Raw genomic sequence first — 10883 nt, forward strand, 5'->3', positions numbered from 1 at the left:
ATCATTGAAAAACATATTTAATGGAAATGACAGATCATCACTTTTTTCTCTTGTAATAAATCATTGGTTTAACCGGTGATTACAACAACTGTATTTTATTTCCAAATTATAATTAAACCAACGATGATAACATGCCCTATGTAACCACCCAACATCTATACAAAATGGTGATTTCCTTTGAATAAAGACTGTCAAAAAACCACATTAATATTTTCAAAGAATAATAATCTTACTTAAAATCCAATAAAATTGCTGGGGAAGAGGCTCACACTTGTGCTCAAAGATGTTGAATTGTACCATATATAATATATGCCAAATGCCAAGAAAAGATGAAAGTTCGTAGTGGGCTCTGCAGCTGCAGTACGGGGTAGATGCACCCAAACTCTCTGAAGAATTACTTTCATGAGCCAGCAGAATGGTCTGGCATCAGCAGCACAAAGTTCAATAGAGCCTGAAAAATCTTTACAGGCATTGAAAAAAATTATTAATGTCCATCTTATTGTCCAGCTAGGTGAGGTAGCTCATTTAAAAGTGATTTCAATATGCAGGCTACAATTAATCATTCCAGACTTGTAAAAATAGTTATACATTAGCCATTAAAAATAAGTGAAAAGGAGTTTAACAGCTTAAATTGAGGTTTAAAAATCTCATTACTGCCCAAATCTATTTTAGTAGAGGAGATGATAGCATCCATTGATTCAACTCTAGAAGATTTACCAAAGTATCAGGAAGGTTTAATTATACTGGAGGCAGTCAAAGAGAAAAACTCTCAAATGACACAATATAATCTGAAGTAGAGTTAAATATTATTAAGAAGCTAGTCCTCAATAGACTTAAAAGTTATGCAACAGTTTAATTTCATGAATTGAGGTATTCTTAAAAAATATTCCAGCTGGTAAAATTCAGTAGAAACATCAAATATATTTAAAATGTTAAAGCATCTGACTAGGATTCAAGACTAACTCTACAATATTTGCTATTAAAGATGAGTCTAATGTTGCAGGAGAAAAAGTAAATGTCCATTGGAGAACTCAATATTTAAAAACTGCACTACACTATAATGCTATGTGTTAATAAACCCTGTATATTGTTGTAGTGTGTTCTAAGTTTCTTAGTTTTGCTCCCCCATTTTATGTACTGTACCCTCTTTTGTTCTTTGTAAATGGTTCCTCTCTCCCCAGTTTTCCCGCCACTGCCTCCTTGACAGTTAAGTTGCCTAGTTACCATTCTATTTTTAGTTGCAAATGTTACAGTTTGTAGAACCACTCCTCCCTCATCCCACCTTATAAGTAGATGTTATCTCCTCCCTGGGCACAGTCAATCACCCCCCACTCCTCCCAGGTTTCGAGAACCTTCTCCTCTCTGGGGGTTGTGGTTGGCTGTGGTCCCGGGGCCCCTCCTTTACTTTGTATTTATTGGTTTCCGGTGCATGTCAGTTATGTTCAGTACCTCCCTTTGAGTTACCCCATTGGATAGCTGGGCTCCCCTCCTCTCTCCTCCCCTTCCCTATAAAACCTTGTCACTCCCCTTGTTCGGGGCCATTTTGCTGGTTGGTGCCCCTCCTTGTTGGTGCCTCTGGATCACCTAATAAACCAACTGTTCACCCCCAGCAAGTGGTCACCTCCTTTATCGTCTCACGTGCGCAACTCCGAGCTCTTCCTCCAGCCCAGCCTGAGGCCAGGACGCCAAAGGGGGCTGGCTTCCTATGCGCAGGGGCGTTGGCCTTCTCACCCCTCGAGCTAGCCGGATCTAGGGCCGCGTACGCCCTCGCGCAGTGTGGCGCCCAACGTGGGGCCTGAAGTGGACCACTGACCACTTGGACAGCTGACCACCGGACCCTGCGGTGTTGGACATTTTGTTCCTTTGGATGCCGCGCTACCCCAGGTAGTAGCAGGCCCTGTTTTAAGGGCAGCGCTCCCTGGGGATCGGGATCGAGACTCCTCGCACCCAGTGAGGACGACCCCAGAGACGAAGACCCCCACCTGATTTTTCTTTTGCTGTCGCCACCAGGCTGGTAAGATCGGGCCCCGCTCTGGGGACCTTTCCGACTTCCCCCCTGCCTTTTTAACCTTCCCCTAGGGGTACATGCTCTGCATTGGGGACCTACCCCCCACCCTCTTCCCCTGAGGCTCTTCCTCACCCCCGCACCTTTTTTGTTTTACCTTTCCTGTGGGGTCGGTATCCCCAGACTTGGGGCCCGGACCCACCACCCAAATCCTTTTTCCCTTTTGCTGAAACCCCAGACTTGGGGACAGTGGGGGGAGCAGGGGCTGGTGGCGAGTAGCTTGTTGTTTTAGTTTTTGTTATTTTTCAGGCGGGTGGTTGTACCACCAGTGGATTTTCCCCCTTTCTAGTGACAGCAGTTCCTGCACTAGAAAGGTGCCATGGGTGCTGGCTTGGGAAAATCCCAAAAGGAGGTATATTATGTTGTTAAAGGTTTGCTGCTTGGGGGTGGTCAGAAGGCCCCCAAGCAAGAGTTAAAGTTTTTGGTTAAGTGGGTCTTTTCAAAGTTCCCCGAGGTTTCCCCGGAACTTGCCAAGCAGCCACGGTTTTGGGCAGCCGTGTTGGCCAAATTGGAAGAAGCTGTTAATTCCGGGGAGACGAAATTAGCAACCGTGGCATTCTGGGCGGGCAGAGTGCTTGCGGCACTCCGCTCGTCAGGGGAACCTAAGAAAAGGCCCGCAAGTTTTGGTTTATCCCCCCGTTCCCCTCGTTCTGTTGTCCTTACCCCTCAATCCCTTCCCTCTCCCCTTAGGCAGGAGCCCTCGAGGGGGATTTTGAAGGCCGACAAGAGGCAGGGGGTCCATCCTTCCCCTGCTCCCCCTCGACCTGCTCAGCCTCCCCCTTCGAGGAGCCCTGGCCAGGTTCCTCTTTTTTCCTCACCCTCTACCCCAGTTCCCAAATCCCCAGTTGATAAGCCTAAGGTTGTTAGGTTTGTAGATGATCCACAAAATGGCTCCCTGGGAGCCCAAGATGGCGGCGGCCACGTGGTCGTTCCCGCCAGGGCTCCTTCTTCTTCGGTTAACCCCTTCCTCCCTTGCCCCAACCCCTTCCTTCCTCCAGACCCAACCTCCTTTTCGGTTACCCCTCCCTCATATCCTCCCTCCGCCCCACCCATTCCTCCGTCCTCCGCCCCTCAATCAGCTCCTCCCCAAACTCCTCCCCCGGCTCAGCCCCCCATTCGCTCCTCCCCCGCTCCGCCTTTGTACTTCCCTCCGCCTCCGAGCGTCACCCAGGGGGCGGAGAGGGGTGGTTGGTCACGCCCACTCCCTCACCCCGCGTCATTGCCAGACCCCGCCTCAACCTCCTCCAGTTCCGGTTCCCACGCTCCTCCTTCCGGTTCCCACGCTTTGTGTTCCGGGGGGGGGGGGGTGGATGACCGGAAGCCAGAGCAGGCGCCCTTGTTGGAAGCCGCTCCGGTTACCTACCACCTGAGTGGGGAAGGGACCCCTCAGGCCCAGTGGGTGCCTTTAGCACAGGCCCGGATCAAGGAGCTGTGCAAGGCGCAGAAGGACTACTCCCGGGGGTCAGAGTACTTCCGGGGTATGCTCCGTAATGCCCTTGCACAGGGAGATCTGGTGCCGGCTGACCTGAGGGCCCTCTTCTCCAGCCTTGCAAGGCCCATGGAATTTAGGGTCTGGGTGGGGGAATGGAGGAGGGAGATATTGGAGGTTCTCCCAAATATGTGGGGGAATCCTGCAATGTCTCATGATGCAGACGGTCTGGTAATCACCCAGGAACACCTTTTGGGTGAGGGACAGTGGGCAGAGGGGGCAGCTCAGGCGAAAGCCTTATTCCCCTCCCAGCTTGTGGAGACCGCTCGGGCAGCTGAGCGGGCCTTCTTCAAGCTGGAGGTGGTGACCTCCCAATGGGAGGAGGATGAGGTCCGGCAAGGAGCGCAAGAGCCATACATGGCCTTTATCGAGCGCCTCTACCGATATGTAGAGGCGCAGGCGCTCGGGGATGATGACAGGGAGAGGTTGCTTCAGCGGATGGCATTCAGCAATGCCAACGCTGAGTGCCGCAAGGCTATAAGAACTCTCCCTCGAAGTCCCCGGCCCACGATAGAGGCCATGATTGAGGTCGTGGTGCGTCAGGTCTCCCTGGCATCACGGCCCAAGAGAACATCTGTGGCTCTTGCTGAATGCCCCGAGCCGGACTTCATGGAAGCTGCCCCCGTTGCCGGACCCCCAACACCTGGGTCCGGCAGAAGGTCATCAGCCACCCACCCCTGCCATCTTTGTGGCAAAGTCGGGCATTGGATGCCCCAGTGCCCGATGCGCCACGATTACCTGGAGTACAGGCGGAAGCGGGAAAGGGAAGAGAGCAAGGAGGAAAAAAACTAAGCAAAGAGCGCAGTCCCTCCCTGCGCGATGACAAAAGTACGGCGGGCTTTTCAACAACCTGCGGGGAGGGAGGAGACGGGAGAGGACCGCCGACCTACGTTTTGCCGGATTTGACATATCTTTCTGACGTGACCTTATCTACCTGTGGTGCTGTACCTGCAATTAACACCATGTCCTCTGCTTCTCCATACAGGCTGCAGCTGACTAGGGACCTTTACATCCCTAACAGTAACATCCAGCTGGTGTCTGTCGACCTGCAACATCCGGGTCGCTGGAGGAAACTGGGACGTTGCAGGTGGACTGTTGTCGGAGACACCAAGCACACACCGCGAGACATCCACATCGTCCCTGGTCTGGTAACTACCGACCGGGACCGTTTCGCGGTAGGGCTGTACTGTGTCCGACCCCCACTTTTCCTCCCCAAGGGACAGGTCATTGCCCAGGCCATTGCTGTGCCAGAAGAAGATCACCGGACGATTTCGTCGGAGAAGACATCGCCTCCGACCGTGGCCTGGGCACAACTAGTGGGGAGGGAAAAGCCCCGCCTGACCTGTCAACTTTCGTTGGGCGGGGACAAGAAGATAGTGAGGGGTCTTTTGGACACAGGTGCAGATGTGACGATCATTCCCTCTCGGGAGTGGCCGTCACATTGGGGCTTGCAAAGCGCTGCGGGCACGATCTCTGGTGTTGGGGGCCTTCAATTGGCAAACCAATCCAAGAGCATTGTACAAATTAAGGGGCCCGACGGGCAATTGGCCTCGATACGCCCGTTCGTTTTAGATTATACAGAGCCTCTCTGGGGAAGAGACCTACTGGCCCAGTGGGGAGCCAAAATTGACCTCCCGAAGGCTCCCCAGGTTTTTCGGGCAGTGGCCACTGAGGAGCGCCGGACCTGGAAGCTGAATTGGCTTTCTGATGAACCAGTACAGGTCAAGCAGTGGCCACTCAATAAGAAAAAATTAAAGGCGCTCAACGAGCTCGTTCAGGAGCAGCTACTGAAAGGCAACCTGGAGGAGACCATGTCACCTTGGAACTCCCCAGTGTTTGTCATCAAGAAGCCCAACAAAGACAAGTGGCGACTCCTGACCGACCTCCGCAAAATTAATGAATTAATAGTTGAAATGGGTCCTCTTCAGCCAGGGATGCCCTCCCCAGCAATGCTCCCCCAAAATTGGAATTTGGCTGTTATTGACATAAAAGATTGCTTTTTCCAAATTCCCCTTCACCCGGACGATGCTCCGCGCTTTGCGTTCACAGTTCCGTCCGTGAACTGTGAGTCCCCAGCCAAGAGCTATCATTGGCGGGTACTTCCACAGGGCATGAAGAACAGCCCTGTGATCTGCCAATGGTATGTCGCTTCGCTGCTGTCACCCATCCGTACAGCCCTCGGAGATGCCGTCATTGTTCACCATTATATGGACGACATCCTCGTGTGTGCGCCCGACCACAGTCTGCTTGCCCATGCGCTTGACCTGACAACCAATGCGTTGGTTGCTGCAGGGTTCGAGCTCCAGCAGGACAAAATTCAGCGGATGCCACCTTGGAAATACCTGGGCCTTGAAATTACAAAGCGGACCATTGTTCCGCAAAAATTGGCTATTAGGACAAAAGTCCAGACCCTAGCAGACGTCCATCAACTGTGTGGGTCTTTGAATTGGGTGAGACCCTGGCTAGGCATTTCAACCGAAGACCTAGCCCCCCTTTTCAATTTGTTGAAAGGGGGAGAGGGGCTCAGTTCCCCTAGGACTCTCACCCCAGAGGCGGAGGTGGCCTTGGAGAGGGTACAAAAGGCTATTTCGACCAGGCAGGCCCATCGTTACCATCCGGGCCTGCCATTCAAATTTATAGTACTGGGAAAATTGCCACACCTTCATGGCATCATCCATCAGTGGGACGACAGTCCGAAGGACCAAGGCTCAGGAGAGAAGCTCTTAATCATAGAGTGGGTCTTCCTGAGCCACCACCGGTCCAAAAGAATGACACGGCCACAGGAGTTGGTAGCCGAACTGATCCTCAAGGCGAGATCGAGGATCAGGGAGCTCGCAGGGTGTGATTTCTCATGCATCCATATTCCAATTGAATTGGAATCGGGCCAATTAAAATTAAAGACCTTTGAAGAACTGCTGCAAACTAATGAATATCTTCAGTTTGCACTTGACAGCTACACTGGGCGCATCGCAGTAGATCGGCCGGCCCATAAATTGTTCAATTCGGAGTTCAAATTATCATTGAAGAAGGTTCAGAGCAGGGAGCCATTGGATGCTTTGACAGTTTTTACGGATGCGTCTGGAGCATCCCACAAGTCAGTGATGACTTGGAAGGATCCTCAAACTCAGCAGTGGGAGACCGATGTTGCTGTTGTGGAGGGCTCTCCACAAGTTGCTGAGTTAGACGCAGTCGTCAGGGCATTCCAGAGATTCCCTGGACCTTTCAATTTGGTCACAGATTCTGCGTATGTTGCTGGTGTAGTGTCCCGAGCTGAGTCCGCAGTTCTTCAAGAGGTCACCAACAAAAGATTATTTGAATTATTGAATAGGCTCGTCGAGTTGGTCTCCCACCGCGAGCATCCATTTTATGTCATGCATGTGAGATCACACACAGACCTGCCTGGGTTCATTGCGGAAGGCAACCGTCGTGCCGATTCTTTGGCCGCGGCTGCTGTTTCGCAGGCCCCTCTCCCAGATGTGTTCGGTCAGGCTAAGATCAGCCACCAACTGTTCCATCAAAATGCGCCTGGCCTGGTTCGTCAATTCAATCTGACGCAGGAGCAGGCCAAGGCGATTGTGGCCACATGTCCCCAATGCCAGCATGACCAAATGCCTACCGTGGCCTCGGGGGTTAACCCCCGAGGGCTGGCAAGCTGTGAGGTGTGGCAGATGGACGTAACACACATCCCATCTTTCGGTCGATTGTGTTACGTCCATGTCTCAGTCGATACCTTCTCCGGGGCTATCTACGCTTCTGCCCACACAGGTGAAAAGGCAGCGGATGTTCAGAAGCATCTGCTTCAAGCATTCGCTGTCTTGGGCATCCCTAGGGTCCTAAAAACAGACAACGGCCCTGCGTACACTTCCAAGGAACTGCGGAGCTTCCTGCAACAATGGGGAATAGTTCATAAAACCGGCATCCCCTATTCCCCGACAGGCCAAGCCATGGTGGAAAGGGCCCACCAGAGCCTCAAAAAGATCCTGTCCCGACAACAACCGGCAATGAAGGTGGAGACCCCCCACGTCCGGCTGTCAAGAGCTCTTTACACCCTTAATTTTCTAAATTGCTCTTTTGACAGCCAAAATCCTCCAGTGGTCCGGCATTTCGGCAGTCACCAGCAGCTGCAGCCCAAAGCCAGGCCGCCGGTTCTTGTAAAGGATCCGGAGACCTGGCGGACGGAGGGCCCCTTTGACTTGGTGACTTGGGGGAGGGGATACGCTTGCGTGTCCACTCCCTCAGGCCCCAAGTGGGTCCCATCTAAGTGGGTCAGGCCCTTCGTCCCGAAGCAGAGGACCAAGACAGAGGCAGTACCACAGGTCCGGCAAGCGTGTTGGCGTCGGCGGAGGAAGCAACACCACCAACCGTCTTCCTTTTCTCCTGGGCTTCCCCCTGTTTTGGAAGAACCCTCTCCTCCAGCTTCTCCTCCACCCCTTGACCTCTTACACCATCTTTCCTCTTATTCCCCCCCAGCTCCAACCGTTACCCCTCGTATGTTTTATTTAAATTGGTTGTTTGGAGAGGAACCATTTCTGTGATTTCCATATACTTTTACCGCTCTCTTTTCATTTCAGTTGCATCTCCCCAAATGGCCCCCGCTTTGACAACGCTGGCTCCCAACCCTTGTCTGATGATGATGATGCTAACGACCTGCGGACTCCTTCTGCCACCTACGGAGCCGTGGGTCATTCCCCAGCCAAAAGTCAACGTCTGGCGTGCCTTGGCTCAATCGCTAGGACAGGACAGCATCTGCCTGGACACCAGCGCTGCAGAGGACCCGATGTCGTCCTGCCTTGTAGGGATCCCTTTCTCTCCAGGAGAGTTCCCCCCTGCCTTTCAGTCTACCTTTTGCCCTATTTTGGCCCGGAGCCTTACTTTCCTACCTGGTTTTGAACCCAGTAACGCCTGGAGAGACGGAGTGGCGAGGCTGGATCCTGCGCCCTCCGAGCCCACAGAATTACATCTACTCGGTTCCGCCAATTCTACTATTTGTTTTCAGTTTGATTATACTCTTACCCCCATCGAGAAGGGCACTGAGGTGGTCCTGCAAGCAAAGAAAGAATATCAAGCGGACCGGTGGTGTCGGGCCGTTTTGAAGATCGTCGGCCCTACCACCACCAAGCGGACCCCTTATGCCCTTCCAAGGGGGGTGTTTTTGATTTGTGGCGACCGAGCGTGGGCAGGCATCCCCTCTGGTCTGGTCGGAGGGCCGTGCACCTTTGGTCGGCTGACGCTGTTTACCCCCAACGTCACCCAAATTATTAATTGGAAAAAGACCAACATCACATCCGAATTGGCCAGATCCAAAAGAGATCTTAAAGATCTCACTGAAGACTGTGATGATGAAATTACTCATTGGTCCCATTCAAAATCGGTTGCCTTTACCATCTTGTTGCCTTGGGTATCGGTAGCCAAATCTCTAGGTGAATTGGGCCGCCTAGAGTGTTGGGTGGCTAAACAAGCCAATCTTACTTCAGCCGCGCTATACGACCTCCTTACAGATGAGGAAATAACAAGGCAGGCGACACTCCAGAACAGGGCAGCAATAGACTTTCTATTGCTGCTCCATCACCATCACTGTGAGGAGTTTGAGGGCCTCTGCTGCATGAACCTGTCCTCCAGAGCCGAGGACGCCAGACACTCAATAAAGAGACTCCATGACCTCGTACATCAGGTCAAGCAAGAAACATCGGACTGGCTGGGGGACATCTTCAAGGGTTGGGGCCTCAGCGGGTGGGCCAGTTCAGTTTTAGAATCAGTTTCCAAGATTGTTTTGAGTTTGATTATACTTTTAGTTTTGTTCATGTTGATCCGCGGTTTGGTCCAAAAATTAATAGCCAGAGCCACAACTATGGCTGCCAATCATGCCACAATTCCCCAGGAGGAACCTTTCGAGCTGGAGGACCTCTCCTCAGAGGCCGAAGGAGCTGCAGACGAGGAGGGGTCAACTGAGCCGCCCCAAGAACATCTGTGAGCTGGCGAACTCCAGCTCGAAGAAGGCGAAGATTGGCAGGACCGGCCGCGGACATCTTCTTGTTGAGTTATACGGACATTCCTGTTTTCTTTATTTTATTTGTTAAGAAACGGGGAGATGTTGTAGTGTGTTCTAAGTTTCTTAGTTTTGCTCCCCCATTTTATGTACTGTACCCTCTTTTGTTCTTTGTAAATGGTTCCTCTCTCCCCAGTTTTCCCGCCACTGCCTCCTTGACAGTTAAGTTGCCTAGTTACCATTCTATTTTTAGTTGCAAATGTTACAGTTTGTAGAACCACTCCTCCCTCATCCCACCTTATAAGTAGATGTTATCTCCTCCCTGGGCACAGTCAATCACCCCCCACTCCTCCCAGGTTTCGAGAACCTTCTCCTCTCTGGGGGTTGTGGTTGGCTGTGGTCCCGGGGCCCCTCCTTTACTTTGTATTTATTGGTTTCCGGTGCATGTCAGTTATGTTCAGTACCTCCCTTTGAGTTACCCCATTGGATAGCTGGGCTCCCCTCCTCTCTCCTCCCCTTCCCTATAAAACCTTGTCACTCCCCTTGTTCGGGGCCATTTTGCTGGTTGGTGCCCCTCCTTGTTGGTGCCTCTGGATCACCTAATAAACCAACTGTTCACCCCCAGCAAGTGGTCACCTCCTTTATCGTCTCACGTGCGCAACTCCGAGCTCTTCCTCCAGCCCAGCCTGAGGCCAGGACGCCAAAGGGGGCTGGCTTCCTATGCGCAGGGGCGTTGGCCTTCTCACCCCTCGAGCTAGCCGGATCTAGGGCCGCGTACGCCCTCGCGCAGTATATGGGTAAACACTGACAGTGGGTAAATTCAGCTGAATAAAATTTCTCTTGGACTGCTGATATTGGGCTATCTGGAGTCAGTAGGACTCCTTTTAATGATATGATCAGGTTTTGGAACATATTCAGAAAAATGGAACATAAAGCTTCTCTTAAATTAAATGCAGTAAGAGTTATAATGTACATACCCTCTTACCTGAATTTAAATGCCTTATAAATGGACCTTTTTTGGTTTAAAAGTAGTATTTTTACTTTCTCTGCATTCTACAGAGATGGATAGGCACAATTAGAGTGTAGTTCATCCCACCCTAAGGGAATTTAATTTCATAATGCCCATGGAGATATGTTCCAGACTGATTTTAATCTGAAGAAGAAACCATGGTTGTAAGCATATGGACCGAAGCACCAAGTGCTTTCATCCACTTATGCAACAAATTACTTTCTAGTATAGACATAGCTGAGTAAATTTAGATTCTGCTTAGAGGAGATGCAGGTTATAAGAGATGAACTTGTATGTAACTGGTTCCTAATGAAAGGTTTCAGAACTTACATGG

General features: G+C 51.4%; 1 protein-coding gene across 1 annotated transcript; it reads left to right on the top strand.

Moving 5' to 3' along the window:
- The first annotated feature begins 1886 nt into the window (after positions 1-1886).
- Positions 1887-10317, top strand: LOC141728846 (uncharacterized). The gene is made up of 2 exons (XM_074539814.1): positions 1887-2014; positions 8126-10317. The coding sequence occupies exon 2, from the start codon at positions 8140-8142 to the stop codon at positions 9523-9525; it is 1386 nt and encodes a 461-aa protein (XP_074395915.1). The 5' UTR covers positions 1887-2014; positions 8126-8139; the 3' UTR covers positions 9526-10317.
- Positions 10318-10883: the final 566 nt, after the last annotated feature.

The sequence above is a fragment of the Zonotrichia albicollis genome, chromosome 4 (assembly GCF_047830755.1).
Source record: "Zonotrichia albicollis isolate bZonAlb1 chromosome 4, bZonAlb1.hap1, whole genome shotgun sequence".
Taxonomy (NCBI): Eukaryota; Metazoa; Chordata; class Aves; order Passeriformes; family Passerellidae; genus Zonotrichia; species Zonotrichia albicollis.

Bases quoted from the DNA above. Each gene is read 5' to 3' on its own strand.
- LOC141728846 (XM_074539814.1), top strand. From the start codon at position 8,140: ATGGCCCCCGCTTTGACAACGCTGGCTCCCAACCCTTGTCTGATGATG.